Source organism: Malaclemys terrapin, chromosome 5 (assembly GCF_027887155.1).
Source record: "Malaclemys terrapin pileata isolate rMalTer1 chromosome 5, rMalTer1.hap1, whole genome shotgun sequence".
Lineage (NCBI taxonomy): Eukaryota > Metazoa > Chordata > Testudines > Emydidae > Malaclemys > Malaclemys terrapin.
The window spans coordinates 91,691,823-91,714,758 of record NC_071509.1 but is presented as its reverse complement, the minus strand read 5'-3'; the positions used below and the strand labels follow the sequence as shown (position 1 = coordinate 91,714,758).

Sequence of the window (22,936 nt, the reverse complement as noted above, 5' to 3'; positions counted from 1 at the left end):
CCGCCCCTGCGCTTAGCGCTGGTAGCTGCCGGATGTTCAGAGGCTCTGGGAGCCGGGCTGGTTCCTCTGAGTCCCTGCCGCGTTGGGAGCTGGAGGCGTGGGTGATAACGGGAACTAGCTACGGAGAAGCTGCTGCGTAGCTGGGGGCGGCCTTTGTTCCTGCCGTTTCTAAGCAGCGCCGGCCCCTTCTCCCCCATGTGTACGTCTGTGGCTTCCCAGTAACATCTGACCGGGCAGCTAATGCTCGAGGAGGAGCCCGCGACAGCAGCAGGTGAGCTAACCCCGCACTCCGGTCCGTCAAGCCTTCCACACTCAGCAGCTTTTTGGTGCCCTCGTCTAGCTTTTTTGGGGGAAGCGGGATTATGTATCAGAGCCCTGCTAAGTCCTTGTGTTCGGCCCTGTCCACTCTCTGCTGTGCCCCTTGCACCACCACCTCCTCGTCCCTGCTGCTGCTCCGATCTCCTGTTCCGGTGAAGAGAGCCCTTTCCCCGCCTGCCCTCCTTGGCTCTTCCTCCTCTGCCTCGCCTCGCTGTGGTTGCTGTCACCAAGGGGCCTCGGCCGGCCAGTGCTTTGCAGCTGTAGGTCCAGGTGTTGCGAGTTCCCGAGCAGGTGAGTGTTTGGAATATTCGGGGTCTGAAGCTTCCATGGATGGAATGTGGGCATTTGAACGTTCTAATCCCGGCCACGCCGAACGAATAATTTTTCTCACCATAAACCCAACGTAGGCTGGTTGTAAAGGAATACGGTGTGGATTTAAACAGAAACCTAATCTTTCTCTGAAAGATTAAAAAAATGTTCCAAGAAAGCCATAGATTAAGAGAGTGTGTTTTTTAAATCAAATTTACTTTTCACACTGATCATTGATTTTTATTTTATGCAGTTTTGCCCCGTTGATTAAAATAATGTATTCTTAGTTTTTTTTGCTAGTTTCACTTTATGGCTCTCCATTTGCTAGCCAGGTGCTAATATGATTTTAGTTGAAAACACTGTAGGGGAATTTATAAATTCTCCCAGTCTGTTAGATGTTTAAAAGAGGAATTTTAAAAAGGTCCACAGAGATTTCTGTTTCTTGATCTCTCTAGAACCTTACTTCTTGCAACTTTAAATTTCAGGCCAGTGCTGCCCTTTAACATCTGAGTCACCCTTATAAAACTCAAGATATTTAGAGTTAAAACTTCTTGGTTCACCCACTTTATGCCTTGGTATTGTGTCACTGTGTGGTTAAGAATATAAATGGTCTGTTCTTAAACTTGACCATTCTTGTACATAAGAGGTGAAAGAGAAGATCAGGCTGAAATGCCCTAGCTCTGAATTTGCTCACTTGAATGAATATGCACATAAGACCTTGTATATTTTGATCTAGCTTTCTTGCAATCAACTTCCTTTAAAAAGCAAAAACTTGTTTCTACATGCAATATTAGGCTTTGTTTAGACTAATAACTGTGCTGGTGTAATTAAAAAGACGAGGAGTACTTGTGGCACCTTAGAGACTAACAAATTTATTTGAGCATAAGCTTTTGTGGGCTAAAACCCACTTCATCGGATGCATGCAGTGGAAAATACAGTTGGAAGATATATATATATATATACACACACACACACACACACAGAGGACATGAAAAAATGGATGTTGCCATACTAACAATAATGAGAGTAATCAATTAAGGTGGGCTATTATCAGCAGGAGGAAAAAAAACTTTTGTAGTGATAATCAGGATGGCCCATTTCCAACTGTCCTAGTATAGTTGTGCTGCAGAGGTATAAAGTTTAATCAGTAAACAAATTATAGGACTGACATTCAGACTGTAAATCAGAGGTTCTTGACCTATTTACCAATGTGGGCTGCATCCACACTATATATGTATATATATACACACACACAACCTCTACATCTGCAAAAAAAAAAATACAAGGTTTAGTATTTATTATATGACAGCAATATAATTCAAATCAATATAGTACCTTTCATTTCAACACTGGCAAATGTCTAAGAAGAGCATTTTAAATTAGCAAAATAAGTCAAAACCAGTATCAGCCCCCCCCCCCCTCCCCCAACACTTGGCTGGCACACATGCCTGCCCTGCAGAGACAGGGGCCCTGTCCAGGGCAGAATGGCCCCCATAGAGACTGCCCCCTCTAGCATCCAGGCCCCCAAGCTAACAACTATCCACATGCCCCCAAAGGTTGCCCCCCAGCACTCAGCTGCCCCAATCCATGGACTGCCACCAGTCCTCACCTAGAGTCTGTCCCGCATGCACCGGCTGCACCTTCTCCTTGTGCCCCTGTACCCCCATCCCCATGGTCATTGGTCTTCTATCTTGGCTGCATATAGCTCAGCCATGTAGCCCACCCTGCCCACCTGCTGCTGAGGTCCTAGTGCTGGGGAGTCTACTCCAGCCAGGTCACTGAACCTGCAATCCTGTGGGATATGGGGGTGATGAGCACCCTAGCCTCCTGCCAATGCTTCTGGATCTGATTCTGCCAGGGGCTAATCCTGCACCACCCCATTTTTGCACCCCACCCCTGCCGGCTCTGCGCCCCCGGCAAGTGTCCCTCCCTGGTTCCAACTCTCAGGATGTCAAGTGGGCTGCAGTTGTATGCTGATTGGGCTGCAGGTTGAGAACTGTTGCTGTAAATAGTTTAAATTAATCAATCTTTATAGTATGCTGACTATTTCGCTTTGGGGACTGATCCAACTCCTGATTAAGTCTGAGTCTTTCCACTGACTTCACTGGGAGTTGTATCAGTCTCACTTGTTCCCCAGTCATACAACTGGTTCCACGCAGGTGGACCATTGCACCTGAATGGAACCCCAGTAGTGGAATAAGCTGAAGGACTGATTCTTAATCTTTCCTAATGGCGCCACTTGCCATATATTACTACCTTTGCTGAGCCCTGAAGGTGTTCTATAAATCAGTGGACAATAACACATAAAAACCTAAATATCCTGATTCCCTCCCCCCCCCCGTTAAATTAATAATATTTTGAATTAGCTTGGATTGGGGGTACAGGGTTGAGTGGATCATAGGCTGACGTGTGCAAAATTTCACCCTGGAATGGATTTTTATGACAAAGCTTTAAATTCCAGAAAACAAGGACTCAATAAATATGTTGACTAGAAAGGATAAAGAAATAGTGCTAGAAATAAATACTGTACTATATTAGAGTTTTAAAAATAATACACTAGCAAAGACATCTCACTAATGCAGAGGGCAGGGCAGTTGTCTGTCTGTAACAATAGGAAATGTAGTGCCTGAGACTATATATCTCCAACTACAGCCCTGTTTTGAGCCCTGAAGGTACAGTGTTTGACATATGGTTTCCAATGTCTAATGACAAAAATACTTCAAGTATGTGGCTTTTAAAGATATGTTGTTAGCGAAAGTGACTTACAGGCTTCTTCAGGCCTCTGATAATTAATGCCTCAATCCTGCAATTGGCTCTCTATTGGAAAGCCAATTGCAGGAATAGGACCTAATTTACTTAGATTATGTTTTAGATTAACAAAAAACAAAATGGAATGTGTGACTTTTGTGGGGTTACCCCCATCCCCCTGAATTAAAGGAAGCCTCAGGTTCTGAAACAGTTCTCAATCTCCTTTGAAAGCTTGGGTTACATATCTCAAATTGTGAGGGGTGGGAGATTTTAGGCCAATCACATTACCTACCAATAACTTCTCATGTTGTACTGTTACAGATCTCTGATCTTCAGAGTGACACTCATCTGGGGGTTTAAGATTTATTTTAGATGCTTATTTTTCCTTCAGACACCAGAATTACTTGAACAAGACCTTTTAAAAAAAGTTGGCTGCTCCTTTATAATTGCAATGTAGATCTGGGCAGTTGATTGTATGCACGAGTAACTTATCATTCTTTAAAAAGAACAAGGTGTACTTTGGCACCTTAGAGACTAACACATTTATTTGGGCATTTGTTAGCCTCTAAGGTGCCACAAGTACGCCTCGTTCTTTTTGCTGATACAGACTAACACGGCTACCACTCTGAAACCTTTTCATTTTTTATCCTTCTCCTAACTTTTTTTTCTTCTCATAAGTATCTTATTTTGAAAATACAAACCTTGTTTTTAAAATGCCCCAGGAGTGTAGAAGAGTGCATTGGTGGAGCCAAATACTCTTTCATTTCTTACCCAGAAGAAATGCCCAAGGAATTCTGCCAAAATAGACACGTCAAGTCTTGACCCTCGCTAGGATATGGCCATTCAAGAGGGTGAGCACTGGAAGCTGATAAGGTGGATACAAATCAATGTTGTTGTTTTTTTAATGAAAAAATATATTTTTATTTTAAATTAAATACAAGTTTAGTTTTAAAAAAATAAACCTATTCAGAATTAAATTTGAAATTGACAGCTTATGCTAAGGCCTAAACTACTTATAATCTACTAATCATTTAAATACAAAAAATATTAAGCATTATATATTTGCTGCCAATAGTTTAAAGAAAGTCAAAGCACTGAACTGGCAGAAGTACTGGAACTAAGCATCTGGAGCTAGAGTTTGTTGAAGTAGTAACCCAGCTTTTGTCAACAGTAGCTTCTTCTGCAGAAGCAGAGAGAAGATTCTCTTCATTTCAGTTTAACTAGTTCAGTTCTGTGACCAGTCGATTCAAAGGTAAGAAACCACTGTGAGCTTTAAAAACAGGAAAGCTTTAAGAATAAAATGTAAGAATAAAACTGGGTTTGAGAGGATGAGATCTACTAATTCTAAAATTTTGAAGGACATGGTGACTAGAAATAACCAGTTCAATTCACTAACTGCAGGTCCTACTTCCTTTGTTTAGTAAATCAGTTATTTTTAAATGCAAAAAATAAATGTTTTGATAAATGTTTTTCTTATGTATCCAGCACATTTAAGGTAATTTTCTTTAATAAGAAAAACATAAAATGCTGTTTAAGCATTTAAATTGAATTTGAATTTCCATCCATGCAGAGTCTGAGATAAATCAGAAGTAAGAAAATAATAATCTAATAAATAAGAAATGTATCATTCACTATTTTCTAACATAAAAATTGAGAATCTGAATAAATAGAGATATAATAACTTAAACGTGTTAAGATACACTATATCTTGGATTGTCAAAGGAGCACCAAATTTAGTTCAAAAGCTATATTTAGTTGCAAATCGGCATGTTTTAATGGTTACCAACCATGGAGAATCAGCCTTTCTTTAGAAAAATAAAAATACTAATGCAAGCTATGATTAAAATCAGTTATGTAAATAAGGTTTCCTGCTTGATGATTTAAATTACTTTGACTTAAATCAATCCACCATGGAAGCTGAAGAATACATTTGGTATTGTACATCTGAGGACTGTGGAACTTCAGAGCAGTTAACTGTTTCCTGCTGTAATAAGTGGCCAATACATACCTCCTCATACTGTGTAATTCACAGAGCAGTAGGTGGTTCAATTTAAATCTGGGAGAGGCCTGGCTTCAGTGATGCTATGCCCTTGTTAGAAGAAACAAGAGCCCATCTCTAGCAGCCACAGTTACCAGAGTTTTTACAGGAAAAGCTGATCTCCTTTTGAAAATTCAGATTATCAGGGGTAGCTATCCTTTTCCTTCTAGATCTGCTACTGAAATTGTGCTTCACTTCACCTGATAGGTGCAGAATTTTCATTATGACTGTTCTGAAATACACTATATTGCATAGTTGGAAAGCACTATAATTACTCTCTTGCTGAAGACGTGGGTCCTGTTTCTTTTATGCTAGTGTAACTCCATTGGCTTCAGTTATCCTAATTTACATGGGTTGCTGAATGGGAGATGAGGTGCATGATGTATGTAACCCACACTCCTCCTGGATGTGGTGCTCTGTCCCCTCTAGTGGCACCGAGACCACCTAGAGATTAATGAGTCTGCTATAGCCTTAGCTAAGAGCCATGTGGCTTTTAGCTCATGTAGTAGAGGCTCATATACTAAGCTCCAGAGGTCCCAGGTTGGGTAAAGATACTGAATTGGACTCTTATATACAAGAGCAATTTTTCTGTGGTTGTTGGCATGAATTCTTATTAAATACACTCTTAATAAAAGGGATTAATTGTAGTGGTAGAAAAAAGAACGTCTCTTTTTGAGGTGAGATCTATTAAGAGGGAACCCTCTAATAAACAAAAGAGAAAACTTCAATAAGAACTAGAAGAAAAAGGAAAATGGACGCCCCATCATCTCAGGCATTGGCACCCTAACATCAGGCTTGTCTGGTTATGTAGACTCTGTCCTAAGACCCTACGCTACCAGCACTCCCAGCTATCTTCGAGACACCACTGACTTCCTGAGGAAACTACAATCCATCGGTGATCTTCCAGAAAACACCATCCTGGCCACTATGGACGTAGAAGCCCTCTACACCAATATTCCACACAAAGATGGACTACAAGCTATCAGGAACAGTATCCCTGATAATGTCACAGCTAACCTGGTGGCTGAACTTTGTGATTTTGTCCTCACCCACAACTATTTCACATTTGGGGACAATATATACCTTCAAGTCAGCGGCACTGCTATGGGTACCCGCATGGCCCCACAATATGCCAACATTTTTATGGCTGACTTAGAACAACGCTTCCTTAGCTCTCGTCCCCTAACGCCCCTACTCTACTTGCGCTACATTGATGACATCTTCATCATCTGGACCCATGGAAAAGAAGCCCTTGAGGAATTTCACCATGATTTCAATAATTTCCATCCCACCATCAACCTCAGCCTAGATCAATCCACACAAGCGGTCCATTTCCTGGACACTACTGTGCTAATAAGCGATGGTCACATCAATACCACCCTATACCGGAAACCTACTGACCGCTACACTTACCTACATGCCTCCAGCTTCCATCCAGGACACACCACACGATCCATTGTCTACAGCCAAGCTCTAAGATATAACCGCATTTGCTCCAATCCCTCGGATAGAGACAAGCACCTACAAGATCTCTATCAAGCATTCTTAAAACTACAATACCCACCTGCTGAAGTGAAAAAACAGATTGACAGAGCCAGACGAGTACCCAGAAGTCACCTCCTACAAGACAGGCCCAACAAAGAAAATAACAGAACACCACTAGCTGTCACCTTCAGCCCCCAACTAAAACCTCTCCAGCGCATCATCAGAGATCTACAACCTATCCTGAAAGATGATCCTTTACTCTCACAGATCTTGGGAGACAGACCTGTCCTCGCTTACAGACAACCCCCCAACCTAAAGCAAATACTCACCAGCAACCACACATCACTGAACAAAACCACTAACCCAGGAACCTATCCTTGTAACAAACCCCGATGCCAACTCTGTCCACATATCTATTCAAGTGACATCATCATAGGACCTAATCACATCAGCCATACCATCAGGGGCTCGTTCACCTGCACATCTACCAATGTGATCTATGCCATCATGTGCCAGCAATGCCCCTCTGCCATGTACATTGGCCAAACCGGACAGTCTCTACGCAAAAGAATTAATGGACACAAATCTGACATCAGGAATCAAAATACTCAAAAACCAGTGGGAGAACACTTTAACCTGTCTGGTCATTCAGTGACAGACCTGCGGGTGGCTATATTACAACAGAAAAACTTCAAAAACAGACTCCAAAGAGAGACTGCAGAGCTAGAATTGATATGCAAACTAGACACAATCAACTCCGGTTTGAATAAGGACTGGGAATGGCTGAGCCATTACAAACGTTGACTATCTCCCCTTGTAAGTACTCTCACACTTCTTATCACACTGTCTGTACTCGGCTAGCTTGATTATCACTTCAAAAGTTTTTTTTTTTTTTTTTTTTTCTCTTAATTAATTGGCCTCTCAGAGTTAGTAAGACAACTCCCACCTGTTTATGTTCTCTGTATGTGTGTATATATATCTCCTCATTATATGTTCCATTCTATATGCATCCGAAGAAGTGGGCTGTAGTCCACGAAAGCTTATGCTCTAATAAATTTGTTAGTCTCTAAGGTGCCACAAGTACTCCTGTTCTTCTTTTTGCGGATACAGACTAACACGGCTGTTACTCTGAAAGAAAAAGGAAGCATGTCCTAAGCTTCAAAGGCTTCCCAGTTGATATCCCAGACAAGCCCCCACTTGTAACGCTGACAGACCCTGGTTGTTGGTGGGCAGGATCAAATCTGGGATCTTTGAAACTAAATGCATGAGCTTTTACTGCATAAGCCACATGGCTTTTAACTAAAGCTGTCAGACTCATTAATCTCTAAGTGGTCTCGGTGTCACTAGAGGTGAGAGAACACCACACCTAGGAGGTGTGTGGGTTACATGGACACTAAATCTTTCAAGGTGTTGTCTTCAATTTATGGCTTAGGTGACTTCAGCTGCGATCTCCTCACATACTCTTGCACAGAAAGCAGCAATGTGATTGGTGTTCTGAATAATTTTTCCCAGATTTGTCATTTCTGAGGCAAACAGGCACAGACTTGGTGTAGGTGGAAAGGATTTCTGAAACTGCAGCCAGTTCCATGTGGGAACGGGAGACAGAGAGAGCTGTGGGTCTATAGTGGAAACAAAGCTTTCTTTTGTGAATTAGTATTCTCAGTTTAAAGAAACATTTGCTTTAGTTAAAAATGTTTCACTCCAAATAGAAACATCTGTTTCTTATCTCTAAATTATCCATAATAACTTGTGTAATTGTTCTTGCATAACTAGCTGTCTGTGGCAATTTACAGCCCAAGAGGTGTTCTAGTAATTAAACTCATCCTCTTACTTTATGGGAATGACTTTTGCATACTATGTATGAACAAGTGGAATAGAAGGAAGAAACTATTCAAATCACTGGTCATGTACCATAAGTGCTGTTGAACAACCTGCCTAATCAGACAGAACTAGATTGGTGGGCTGAATAACAGACTTTATTTTAAAGTCCAGCACTTAGGGTTAAAGTTTTCAAAAGGGCCTGAGTGATTTAGGAGCCTAATAGCTTCGCTGTGCCAATTTAACCACTTAGATTCTCCTCAAACCTTTATCTTGTACATGACACGTTGTCAATCATGTTCAATTTAGGGATAGAATTTTCCAAAGTGCTTGAGGGACATTTTACTTGTGGTCTGCTATTGTGGACAGTGAGTTATGTACAAGACAAAGATCTGAGGAAAATCTAAGTTATGGTCTGTGCATCGCATCACTGGGGAGAACACATCAGGGTAGATGTCAGGATAGTGATAGATATGTAAAATTATGGCTCTCAAATTTCCTGAGACCAGAGATTATTTACGATATTTTCCAAAATTCACGGGACAGTCCCATTAAATGCTTTAACAATTAATCAGAATGTCTCTTTTTCTACCCTTTTCCTCTGCTTTCTTTTTGGCTCTGTCTGGGCTTCCCCCAAGAAACTCTTCAAACTATCAAAAAGAATGAAGAGAACTTGTGACACCTTAGAGACTAACACATTTATTTGGGCATAAGCTTTCGTGGGCAAAAACCCACTTCATCGGATGCATGCAGTGAAAATACAGTAGGAAGATATATATACACAGAGAACATGAAAAAATGGGTGTTACCAACGCTAACGAGACTAATCAATTAAGGTGGGCTATTATCAGCAGGAGGAAAAAAAAACTTTTGTAGTGATAATCAGGATGGCCCATTTCAAACAGTTGACAAGAAGGTGTGAATAACAGTAGGGGGGGAAATTAGCATGGGGAAATAGTTTTTACTTTGTGTAATGACCCATTCACTCCCAGTCTTTATTCAAGCCTAATTTAATGGTGTCCAGTTTGCAAATTAATTCCAGTTCTGCAGAGAAACTTGGGAACTTGCTAGCTACCAACAGCTGCTTCTGGGAAAGCATTACTGTTTCCTGATTACAAGCATTATTAAGATGCATGAGGACTTAGGGGAAGTCCCCTAATTTAAATACACCTCTACTCCGATATAACGCAGCCCGATATAACATGAATTTGGATATAACACGGTAAAGCAGTGCTCTGGGGGGGGGGCGAGGCTGCACAGTCCGGCGGATCAAAGCAAGTTCGATATAACGCGGTTTCACCTATAATGCGGTAAGATTTTTTTGGCTCCCAAGGACAGTGTTATGTCGGGGTAGAGATGTAAATAGGGGAAGAGGAGAGCCCAGGATTCCTGTAATACAGCACGTAACTCGGCTTCCTGCTGTAGGGCTACTACTTCTTTTTTTTTTTTTTTTTTTTTTTTACAGCTAACAGGCTATCAGCTGTGATCTGGCTAGTTTACAAATCTAAAATGCTGAATAAATATTTTGATTGGCCTCTAGAAAAACATTACTTGGAATTTAAAGACATTGCAGTATCATGCGATGTGGTTATGGTGTTAGAATTGTTCACTAGTAAGATTTTAATGTGTTATCCTAGCCCAAATCTGTATACATTCTAGATCTCTTACTAGACACAAGAACAGTGTCTAATCTCAGCTACTTCTTAGGTTTGAACAGAAAAATAATCTCTTTTGCCCCCTTAAATCTATTCCTCTTTTGAATTATTTTTCTCAAACTTTCCAAAAAATACTCACTTTGGGTCAAGACAAAACCTGAAAAATGTTCAGCTCAAGGTGACTTCTAAAAAAGTTATGAATATATGTTCTGAGATTATAATGAATGTGTGTTCACTGTAATCTCTATTGCAGTCACTCCTATGCCACTGTTCTAATACAGAATACTTTCTAACATGATGAATGTTCAAGTTGCTCATCTTTTGGTACTAACGCTGTCCATAAAGCCCATATGTTGACTAACAAGCATAAGAAAAAATTTCATTCAAGAATCTTTTTCTTGACTCAGCATATTAATCACTGTAATAGCTTATTTAGTTTTGCTTAACTATAAAAGTTTACTGTAACGAGGGCTGTCTCTAGGTTTTTTACTGCCCCAAGCAAAAAAAATTTTGCCTGCCCCCCACCCCAGCTCTGGGCTCTTTTACCCCTCCCCGTGTCCTCCCCCACCCGCACCCCCTGCCGCCCCAGCCCTGGGCTCGCTCTTCTGCCTCTCCCCTCCCCCCCGCACCCCAGCTCTAGGCTTTTGCTGCCCAAAGCAAAAAAAAAAAAAAAAAAAAAAAAAGATGGCCGTAATGCCGCCCCTGAAAATGTGCCACCCCAAGCACGTGCTTGGTTTGCTGGTGCCTAGAGCCGGCCCTGACTGTAACCACTTAACCAAAAATATTTTCCACACTAGCCTTGATTGTTTGAAGCAATTCTGCCAAAGGCCACTAGATGTCGCTACTTGACTAGTTTGTTCAATAAAAAAATGGTCATGTGATGTTCGGACTTACATTTATGTACCTTTCACCATTTAACTTTGTTTACCGTATTGACACTGGTGCATCCTTGCAGCTTAGCAGGTGTGTATACAAGATAACTATTCTCTTTGTTTACTGTTTTGGAATTGTGTTGGAGTATTGCAAAACCTGTGCTCAGCTTAAATGCTGAGCTCTTGGGCAGTGCTTAATTTGTAATGAAAGAGGGGCCGAGACTCAAGCAATTAGGTGCCGGGGTTCAATCAATTTTCTTACTTTCATAACTGACATGCAAAGCCCATAGGGCCGGGGCTACAAACTGCCTACTTAGAGGTGCTGGGTCTGAGCCCTAGCGAGCCCCAGCACCAATTAAGCACTGCTCTTGGGTAATACTGGAAGTGTTTAGAAGCTTCCATGTATGTACAAACTAGTAAATGTTTTATATAATTAACCAGGTATCTGGCAGCTGTAAGACAGCATCTCCATGTATTTCTGTGAGAAAGGAGAGCATGTATAGATGACCAGTTATTTTTGAATATATTTAAACTTGATGTTTAATTTTAACAGCTATATGGGGCTTTAAGTCCTACCAGAAGCTTTAAGTACTCAACCTGCTATATTACTTTTAAACTACTAGTAAATATCAGAATTTTAAAAATATTTTATGTTATCTTATTTGTCTTTATGGTAAACAAAACATGAGAACGCCAGTTCTGCAAAGAATCTGTTGCAGGAGAGGCATCCGCTTCCTCCAGAGTAGAAGGTCAGACCACTTTCTTTTTTTTATAATTAAAGTACAGATCTGCTGCTAGATCAGGAGGAGCAATGGATTACAAGGAGAAGAAGGCTGAAATCCTTTACAGAAAAGTATTTCACTATCCAGATAATACTGCTATAAATAGAGGAATGGCACAGTTGGGAAAGAATAGATTAAAAAACCAAACAAACACACAGGAACAGAATGTAGGGCTGCCGGGCAGCCCCACGCCAACAGCTCCTCCAGCACGACTGTACTGCCCCTGTCTTCCACGGAGCTGTACAGACCTCAGACAGGAAACATAGCTGCATGGAAGGGCTGGGGGCGATACAGCCATGCCAGAGGAGGCCGGTGGTCCCACGTTCTGCTCCTTTCGCTGCTGTGGTTCCGGAGAGCCCTGCAGTTCAGAAGTCTGTATCCGGTGCAGTGGGAGGACAGAGGTTCCCTACCCCACTCCCGCCCAGGTAAGGTGGAATGGGGAGAGCACAGGGGCCCTAGGCAGGGGGCAGGGAGGACTCACATGTGGGGGGGGTCATATGCCACCCCTTTAGCTTGTGCCCCCCTTTGTGTTCCTCCCATAAGTCACATACGCACTACTGGATCCAGGAAACTGCAGACCAGTAAGCTTAACACAATTTCTGCTCTGCAAAGGTACTGGGTGGGAGGGAATGGAAGGGACAGGGGATTGCACCATGTTTCTCTATGTTTCCATATCAAATATGATCAGTTTATAAATTAAAAGGGGGTGAAATGGGAGTTTCTAGTTGTTAGCCCTGCAGACTAATCCTGGGCTTTCAGAACCAAGATGATTTCTTTCCTTCTTGCACATAATTGAGGAGTAAAAGGCTCTGCAGATATAATTATGCTGTTAGTGACCTCTTGCAATTCCATAGCAAGCCCATTAAAGCCATGGGTATAACTATCTGAAATGACCAAAACCATTCTGTTGGTGCGAAAGAGAACAGAACCTTCTTAGCTGTTTTGACTCTGCAAGGCTAATATGAGTAGAAAATTAACACTTTTTTGTCATGAAAGACAGCACGTGTGATTACACAAGAAGCAGATCTCATGGGTAAGAAGGTGCCACTTTTATGTACTCTTCAGAATAGAAGCACAATTGACTTCCAGTACATTTTCTAGCAGGTTTAACAGGTAATGAAGCGGTCCCTTTGTAAGAGCTGACATGAAAAAGGGTAGTCAGAGAAGTGAATGGCAACTAGGGCTCTAGTCAAGCAAGTCATTATGACACTCTGGTTTTATAACACGCTGAACAGAAAGTGGGTAAACATCTCTAGATGTTTGGTTTGGTTCCACATGGCCCTGGGAGCAAACCTAAAGATATATGGATTAGATTAAACTAAAATACTCATTAGGATTTAAAGGAACATGGTCATCTGGGGAAATTAGTCTTTTTTAAAAAAAGTAACATTTAAGATTACCGTAGACCTTAGTTCCTCTTGTGCCGCTGTCACATTGGGCAGTCCAGCTCCTCCATTGATTATGGGCACTCACTAGTAGCGGTACTTCTTCCTAAGTGATGCCAGCACATTCAGCATCCTCTGTCACTGTCTTCTGCCCATTCTTCCTGGGCTTTCCTCGCTTGCTTTCCTCCCTGGGTAAGTTCAGATGGGGGATAATACGTGACTCCCCCCCACCCCCCCAAGTGGATCAGTTTGCCTAGACACCAGAGGTTGTCAGATGCCCAGTGTAATTGTTCCCTAGTTGTGTTCCTGGGCACTCTTTTAAACATACTTATTGTGGTTTTATAATGGCAGTGGGATTCTGGCATGTGGGTGGCTTCTGAAACAACTTCACACATCTTTTGAGTCCTATCACTATGAGGAGGTGCTGGCGGGTACTGCCTCCCAGTCAGAGCACCTAGCAGTGTGTTCTGCTATAGAATGCCTGCTATCCTGACCTCTTGACAGCAGGACTGCTTCTGTCATGACAGCAGCGGGCTCCAAATCTCTGCTTTCTGTCCCAGCACTGGGCAAAGGCAGGGCAGAGCTGGGCCCAGAAAGCTACCTCCTTACTAAATGAGCACCAAAGATGGGTAGGGCCTTCCAGGGGCCACATGGAAGAAGGATGGGGGGAGAGGGGAGTGCTGGGGCTGGCCATGGGACATGTGGGCAGAAGAGGACTGCAGGGCAAAAGGGGAGCACAGATTTTGCAGGGTACAGGTGAAAAGGCTGCCTGCAGGGATGGGGTTACTAGGGATTGTGGAGTACAGTAGGGTGGGAATCATTGGAGCTGGAGGGTTGTTGGGGGGCCTATGGTGGGGTAGTGAGAGGTGCTATGGGAGCAGAAGTAAAATGTTTGCAGTCGGAAGCGGTGTTGGGGTGATTGGGCAGACAGACCTTGAGGAAAAAAGGACCTAAGGTGGGGAGGGGTGGAAAAGAGAGAGAGAGAGAGAGTCAATGAGAGCACCTAGCTGCCCTGATTGCTGAAGGCTTTAGCCTGGGTAAATAAGTAATCCTACTCCTAGGTCTCTAGGCAGGAAGCCCACAGATTGAGTGGATCCATAACAGGCATAGGGCAGAGTGCATAATAAGCACCCTCTTGATCAAAGGTACAATGCTACATATGAAATAAGCTCTGACTGAAATTTACCTGCTGGGCTTATTCCCTAGAACTCAGTTAATGGATTTCCACCATGACCTCGGACTGCAACGGGGAAAAAATTCTAACTAAAATTTCCCCTCTCAGCCAAAATGAAACATAGTTTGTTTCAGAAACAATGTAGCTGTCTAACCTGCAACTATCCCTTTGTTAATAAGCAAAACACAGGGCCAACATCTGACCGGATTCTCACCCCCTGCTGCTTAGGTTCTGTCACTGCAGAGAGGCAGCACAGGAGTAACTAGGGCACTGGCTAGGGAGTCAGGAAATCTGAGTTTGGTTCCTAACTCTGCCACTGACCTGCTGTGTGACCTTGGATGAGTCACTTCCCCTCTCTCTTTCCCTCCAACCTTCTGTCTGTCTTGTTTGTTTAGACAGAAAGCCCTTTAGGTCAGGGATGGGCTGTTTGTACAATGCCCAGCACAACAGGCCTCGGTCTTTGCTGGGGTGTTCAGGGGCTATTGCGATATAAAATAACCTCGCCTGGTAAAGTTCTGAAGTCAGAAATGTAAATTCTGTCTCTGATATGGTGCTTGGAAGGGGCAGGGGAAGATGAACCGTTTAATGAGCAGACAGTAATAGGGCCTATGAGGCAAGGTCCATCTCTCTGATCTATGTCTGAGGCTAGAATGGGTGGATTGGCATTCTTTTGTGTGGTTATGGAGGGGGCAATATCCCTCTGCATATTCACCCTCTTCAGGGTGGGTTTAGCTCTAGTAGGAAATTCTTGAAAATAACTTACAGTACATGAGGTGGTAGTATACTAATAGTAGAGTCCTCTTAAAATAACCAATGTAGAGTTGGTTGTAAAACACTGGAATACAATACTAAATTTACTGTGGCTTCCAAATAGTATCAGTTCTGGTGCTCCAAAAATGAAGTACATCTCAAACATGCATATTCTCCATGTAAATCCTGAGTACCCACTTTGGAAGGTTTGACCCCTGAGACTTTCCTCTTCATTGCAGTAGAGCAAGATGCTGCTACTGGCTGCATCATTAAAATAAAAGGACACCATATAAATAGGTAGGGGGAAAGTATTTGACTTATCTGACTTTAAAATCTACTAAGAAAATTTCTTCTTCAAGATATGTAGAAGATATGTAGGTGGTGAGGGGCTTGTCAGATGAATTCTTAATTCTGGAGAAGCTGAACTTTTCAGCAGTATATCTCAAAAGAATATGTATGAGACAGGAGTCCTGAAACAATAGCTGACCTAAAGCCGTGCAATTCAGATCTCAGAGCATATGAGGAATTATGAATTTATCTGTTCCTCCAGTGCTGCTTGACTTCCACAGCCATAACTGTAGAGAGAGGTTATGTAACGTATGCTCATGGACTCACCTCCTCTGAGGGAAGAACAGAGACTACTTATTTAGAGACTTCCACTGGCTTTTTTGTCGGGGCTTCCAGGAAGGGAGCAATGGTTCCCTAAATGGATTAAGTAGGGTAGACGGAAAGCAAAGCTCAGTAGCTCTGTACAGCTTAGGAGAAACACGATGCTAAATATTTATAAGTGTATTTCATAGGGAACTCTAGAACATAGTAGGGTTGGTGTTTCTTTAGCCAATATCTAGGACAGGGGTGGGCAAACTATGGCTTGCGGGCTAGATCTGGCCCCTCAGGGCTTTGGATCCAGCCAGTGGGATGGCCCCACGCCGCTCTGCAGAAGCAGCCAGCATCACTTCCCTGCGGACCCCAGGTGGGAGGGGCAGAGGGCTCTGAGCGTTGCCCATGCCTCCAGGCACCGCCCCACCGCAACTCCCATTGGCCGAGAATGGGAACTGTGGCCAATGGGAGCTTCAGGGGAGGTATCTGGAGGCATGGCAAGGGCAGCGCATGCGGAGCCCTCCCCCAGGGGCCGCAGCACTTCCTGGAGCGGCGCAGGGAGCCTGGCGCCCTGGCCCCAGTGCACGCCACTGCCACCCCGGAGCCGCTTTAGATAAGCGGCGCCGGGTCGGAGCCCAAACTCCTCCTGCACCCCGCCCCCAACTCCCTGCCCTAAGTCCCCTGCCTGTACCCCCTGCTGCATCCTGCCCCCCAACTCCCTGCCCGCACCTCGCAACCGTCCTGCACCCCAACTCCCTGCCCTAAGCCCTCGTACATCCTGCACCCCAACCCTCTGCCCTGAGCTCCTTGCTGCACCATGCACCCCAACCCCCTGCCGCATCCCACACCCCTCCTGCACCTCAACACCCTGCCCTGAGCTCCTTGCTGCGCCGTGCACCCCAACCCCCTGCCACACCCCGCACCTCTCCTGCACCTCAACACCCTGCCCTGAGCTCCTTGCTGCACCATGTACCCCAACCCCCTGCCACACCCCGCACCTCTCCTGCACCTCAACACCCTGCCCCTTCTCAACCCCAATCCCTTGCCCTGAGCCCCTTCCTGCACACCACACCCCGCACTCCTTCATGCACCCCAACCCCCTGCCCTGGCCCTGCATACAATTTCCCCACTCAGATGTGGCCCTTGGCCCAAAAAGTTTGCCCACCCCCCTGGTCTAGGATGAAGGTTGGATATGAGGTGCATACTCAAGCTGTTCAAGCTTCTGAAGTTTTCAGTCCCTTCCCTGCAACCACTTTATTTTTGTTCAAGTTTAAAATGTACCTTCTCCCCTGAGGTTTGTGTTACAAAGTGAACAGTGCTGTCTGTACAGTGCATTGATGTGGTGACAGGAGCTGGCTGGAACGTTCAGAGTGATGCTCTAAATCTGGTGGAGCAGTGACTTGAGTCTGGGGTTCCCACATACCAGGCCAATGCCCCAGCCACCAGGCTATAGAGTAGAAGAGAGTGTCATCAGAAGTGACAGGGACCCCAAAAAATCTGCCCAAATCAAAAGTGCTGGTTTTGCTCCCAAAACCAGCCATTTTGGCACAATTCCATTTTTGCAAAAATGTTTAAAAGGCTTTGGTTTTGTTCCATCGTGGAATGAAAACAAACTTCTAAACCTCAAGTTGCAGTGAAACGGAATTGTCTTCTTCCAGCCAGCAATAATGATGACACAAGGTAGTTGGGAAATCTATGAATATCTTCCACCTCCCGAGGGAATACCAGAATTTAAATAACTTCTGATGTAGCAGTTGCCATGTTAGCATAACTTTTCTCATGAACATTGCTAGGGCAAATGTTACATTTTTTCACACCCTTGGTAATCCCACTGATGTATGAGATACAAGACAAGGCAGAACTTGGCTTTCACAAAGTTAGCAGCACCTTTCCTAGCTACTGGTCCTTGCTGCATCTTCTGACAAAAGCTTTTCACTTCTAAGAAATTTCCTATACTTCATTTTATTGCCTCTATTTTCTTGAATTGTCTGAGGTGGAAGACTACCATATGGAGAATACTCTTAGCAATTTGCACAACTGTGATAGGGTTGTGTGTTCACACACCCAACTTTTCTGTGGCTGGTTTACGATGGCGCTCATCAACACAGTGAGTCAACCCTATTTGTCAGATTTTTACACTGTGCCCACGCAGTGTGAATAAAATCCTTTAGACAAAGCTATATAAGGAAATGGATGGAAAAGTTGAAGATTATTTCATTTGGTCCTATTCAGTTCAAAAGCTGAAAAGAATTGTCATAATAAAACGGTTTTGGGGAATCATGCAAATATGGGGAGGGAAGATCTTGAAGCCAGTTTCTGCTGGTCTCTTGGTGGGTCTATCCAAGAATAAATAGTCCCAGGAACCAGCAGACCTGTTTGCTATATACCTCTCAACCTGGCAAGACCCAGATATGGGCAAATGTGTGACAAAGATCCACAATGAGGGACAAAAAATATGATTTATGCAGGAAACTTAAAATGCTGTGAGATTCCTTTTTTATGAATGCATTTATTTGTAACTTAGAGCTAACTATTAGCCTTAGTATTCACTGGAGTTTTTAAAATTTAAAAAGCCTAGTCAGTTCCCCTTAAGGTGCTATGAAGATGTAAGAAAACATAACTTTGAGAGAACCCTAGCTGTCTTTTTTGATTATGCGCTTTTTGTGCAGCCCTTTGAAACATTCCCATGCAGTGAGAGGCAAATGCCAGAAGTTTCTGGACTTTTTGCAATGCTACCGTCGGTTCACTAGTCTACTCTGACTTGGGAGATGAAAGATCAACCCTATATTTGAAAATAGGGAGGGGGAGTTAATCATGCCTGATGCTGAACTGTCACTTCTTTCTTTCCAGCGTGTTCCATGGGAAACAGTACGAGCAGGCTATATAGCGCTCTTGCTAAGACGTTGAACAGCAGTGCGGCCTCCCAGCATCGGGAATACTTGGAACAGTCAGACTCAGAGCAGCTGGATCCCATAGATCCTAAAGCTCTGCTTCAAGAATGCCAGGCAGTTCTTCAAAAACGCCCTCCCCGACTCCAGAGAGACTTTGTAGACCTGAGGGCAGATTCTACCAGCACCCATCGTCCCATTAGGGTCATGCAGTGGAACATTCTTGCGCAAGGTATGAACCTCGTATAAATCTCCAACTTGAGGTAGTCCCCTTGGAGCTAGACGCTGTTGAAAATGAATTGTATGTATTTTTTTTAATGTAGATATAGTGCGTTTGCACAGAGTACAAATATGTGGAATTGGGAGGGTTAGGGCAGAGACACATCTAATTCGGAAGGAATAGCAAAAATAGAAAGCTTCTGGGTCTGAATTCATGTGACCTTCCCTGCACAACAGTCACACAAACATTTCCTTTTCTTGTAGTTATAAAACTGAAGCTACTTAATGTGAATACAAGGTATCTCCTATTAAGTTGAGATGCACACCACTATTGGATCCATAGTGACCTCCAAAAAGTAGACTTGCCCTCTATACTACTACTTTTGAAGTTGAATTATAACACATTCAGATCATCCTGTGGCAATGTATTAAAAAAAAAAAAAAACTAGTTAAACTTGGTTCAGAGTTCCAGGAATTTTTTCATTTGTCTTGGTTATTGCTACTTGGAAAAGCACATTTGAAGTGGAATAATTGTGTTTATAGTGGTATTTTCCACATTGTGCACTCAGTGCTGAGGGTTGAACTGGGCACAGTGGCCTCATCTCGCCTTCTCTCTGCACATTTTTTTTAACTTTTGAAAAGACCATATTGAGATTAAGAATATTGTCAAATAGCTCTCCTATCTAGTGTCCTTTCTGCCTTGTAACATCTTCCAGACGATAGAGTAAACACAATAGCATGGAAGAGACTTAACAAGAAATACTACAAGATGACATAGCAACCACATATGCTAATATAGTTTAAAGCAACTTGTAATTTTTGGGGTGCCCTGTGTGACACACTTCTTTACAAAGGCCTCGGTGTATAGAGGTTGTTTTTATTTTTCTTACCAGACACTTCTGAAAATCACACCCCTTTAAGGCATCTCAGATTGATCATCCAAAATCAGTAGCCACTCCTGCAAACTGTAGCCACAAGTACTTATAACTTGGAGCAGCAGCTCCAATCCAGTCTGGTATCTATGGCCTAGGAGTATGCCACAACTTTTGCACACATGTATCCTACAAAGCAAGGTAATAAAATCTCCTGGCAAAATGGAGACAATATGTCGTATAAACCACACTTAAAATTAACTTAACATTTAAATCCATTTGGGGTTAGGTCCAGATTTTGAGTAGAACTCTGCATACTACTTAACTGTAGCTGGCAGTATGTTTACAAGGGAGCCCCTTGTTTTCACAGGCCCACGCAAGTCTAAGTTAGGGAGGGGATGATTTTCTTTGGCAATTAATAGGTACTGATGGATTTTTCATTCCAGCTCTTGGAGAAGGCAAGGACAACTTCGTTCAGTGCCCCATGGAAGCTCTCAAGTGGGAAGAAAGGAAATGCCTCATTCTGGAGGAAATCCTTGCATACCAACCAGACATTTTGTGCTTGCAAGAAGTGGACCATTTTTTTGATACCTTTCAGCCACTCCTTAGTCGGCTAGGCTACCAGTGTACTTTCTTCCCTAAGCCATGGTCCCCCTGTTTAGATGTGGAACATAACAATGGGCCAGATGGCTGTGCCTTGTTTTTTCTCAAGGACCGCTTTACATTGATCAACAGTGTTAATATCCGTCTAACTGCAATGAAGCTAAAAACCAACCAAGTGGCCATAGCCCAGATGCTGAGATGCAGTGAAACTGGGAAGCTGTTCTGCATTGCAGTCACTCATCTGAAAGCCCGTACTGGCTGGGAGAGATTTCGATCAGCACAAGGCTGCGATCTTCTACAGAACCTAAAAAATATTACCCAAGGAGCAGAGATCCCTCTAATAATCTGTGGAGACTTCAATGCAGAGCCCACCGAAGAAGTTTACAAGGAATTCTCTAACTCCAGTCTCAACCTGAATAGTGCTTACAAGCTGCTGAGTGCAGACGGGCAATCAGAGCCTCCTTACACTTCATGGAAGATCCGTCCCTCTGGAGAGTGCAGGCACACACTGGATTATATCTGGTATTCCCAGCATGCCTTAAATGTAAACTCTGCTCTTGGCTTGCTGACTGAAGAACAAATTGGACCCAACAGGCTGCCATCCTTCAATTACCCTTCAGACCACCTGTCTTTGGTGTGTGACTTCAGCTTTAATCAAGACCCTGACAGGCTTTTATAACTTGTTTAAACTCCATATGGTATTGCAGTGTCTTAACTCACCATTTTTAAAGAAACTTTTGATGAGGCTGGATTTACTTAAGGATGGGGTAGATGGATGGCTTAATATATTTTCAGGCATGTACTTGAAAGTAACTTTGCCATTCAAACCTTATAATTTGAAGCCTCCAAAGGAGGAAAAAGGAGTTGACTGCCAATTTTTGAGTTGCGATGGTTTTGTTCAACGTGTGCTTTGCCACATCTTAGTTTGAAAATTGGAGGGGAAACTGCATTCTTTCTCCCTTCATTAACTCCTTTGTCTAAGGACTGAATCAATCCTGAAATGAATGTTCAGGCCTTTAGTTCTCAAGATAAGAATTCAGTGTATATGTACACAAACAAAATTAGCATGCTGTCAGGGCAAGTTTTAATGTTTCCCCTTGGTGAACATGCAAGGGTAAGAGGCTTGACTATATAAGTGTTTTTATTTATTTTTATATTGATGTGTAAGCAATGCAATTGACCAAGTTGTGTTAAGTCTAAATGTAGGAAACACATGCATTTCAGACACACAAGCAGATCTAGGAAGGCCCTAGTAATTCTGAAATGATTTGAGATGGGAGAATTAATCTGTGTTTTAAGAACTGATAGCAGCTTCCATAGAGCATGTAATGTGATGCAAAGCCTACTCCAGTAGGAGTGCCTAAGAGAGGAGACTTGACCATAGTGTATGATGTAGTAGTACCTTCAGTTTTGCAGAAAATGTGCCTGCATCAATGCATATGTGGCCTGTAGAGACACAAAGTTGGAACTACTATTTTCCCTGCACTTCCTTTCAAAGGACACACTTAATCCAGGAATATTTTGCCTGTCAGTTTAATGCCACACATTTCTAAATGGTTTAAATTTATAGTCTTATTTAGTCTTGTCATAGTTTTACTAACTGTTTTGATAAAGGTCCGATCTTCATGTTAAGACCCACTTCCCCTGCCTTTTTTTGTGTACGTTGCATTGCATTTTGAAGACTTAACACTGGCATTTTTAGAAAATGGTAAACAATGTATTGAGAGGGACTGATGGCTCTGCCTCTGCCATTATAAAACACAGGATAAAAAGGGTTGGCAGCAGTCTTGAGTTTCTCTTTTTTGTGGGTAAGTGGAACTCTAGCAATGCATTAAACTATGGGAGGGAGAAAAATATTAGTATAAGCAGCTCTTGCCAGCCTTGCTAAGTGGGGAGTGCTTTTCTCCACCAAGAAGGTCCCGTAGCTATGGGTTGTGAATACAGCAGTGAGGGTTTTTGTTGAAGTAGAGGTGGCGAGGGTGGGAATGGTGGCTGGAGTGGGGAAGCCATGGGGCTGACTTTCAGGGGGTGGGGGGAAAAGGAACCACACAGAGGGCAATTCCAAGCTAAAGCAGTATTTCATTTCAAGTAACGTTACTGGCCCATTCTGAATTGTAAGTGTTCCAGATACATTAATAAATGGTCTTTTAAAATAATTATCAATGTAATGTTTTCTTGCTAAAGTGTCCAAGTATCACAACTTTCAAAGACATATTTTTCAGAAATTGTCTGCGGTGGTGACATGTCCAGTCCCCGTTAGAGTTACCACCACCATGGAACTATAGACTCCATTTGGTGAGGCAGGGACAAAAAGGCAGCCAGAACCCACAAAGAAAACTTATGAGAAATAAGCATTTGTTTTTGCTGGCAAACTGCCTTCTCTGGTAGTACGGCAAAATGCATCTAAACCTTACACTAGG

General features: G+C 43.0%; 1 protein-coding gene across 2 annotated transcripts; it reads left to right on the top strand.

Annotated features, from left to right (window-relative positions):
- Positions 1–79: 79 nt before the first annotated feature.
- On the top strand, positions 80–22,673 carry NOCT (nocturnin). Of its 2 annotated transcripts, none has more exons than XM_054030443.1 (3): positions 80–271; positions 18,785–19,054; positions 20,360–22,673. In XM_054030443.1, exons 1-3 carry the CDS (start codon positions 241–243, stop codon positions 21,193–21,195), a joined length of 1,137 nt encoding a protein of 378 aa, XP_053886418.1. In that variant the 5' UTR covers positions 80–240; the 3' UTR covers positions 21,196–22,673. The 2 variants fall into 2 exon arrangements, with proteins under 2 accessions (XP_053886418.1, XP_053886416.1); XM_054030441.1 differs by having other exon boundaries at positions 250–609.
- Positions 22,674–22,936: the final 263 nt, after the last annotated feature.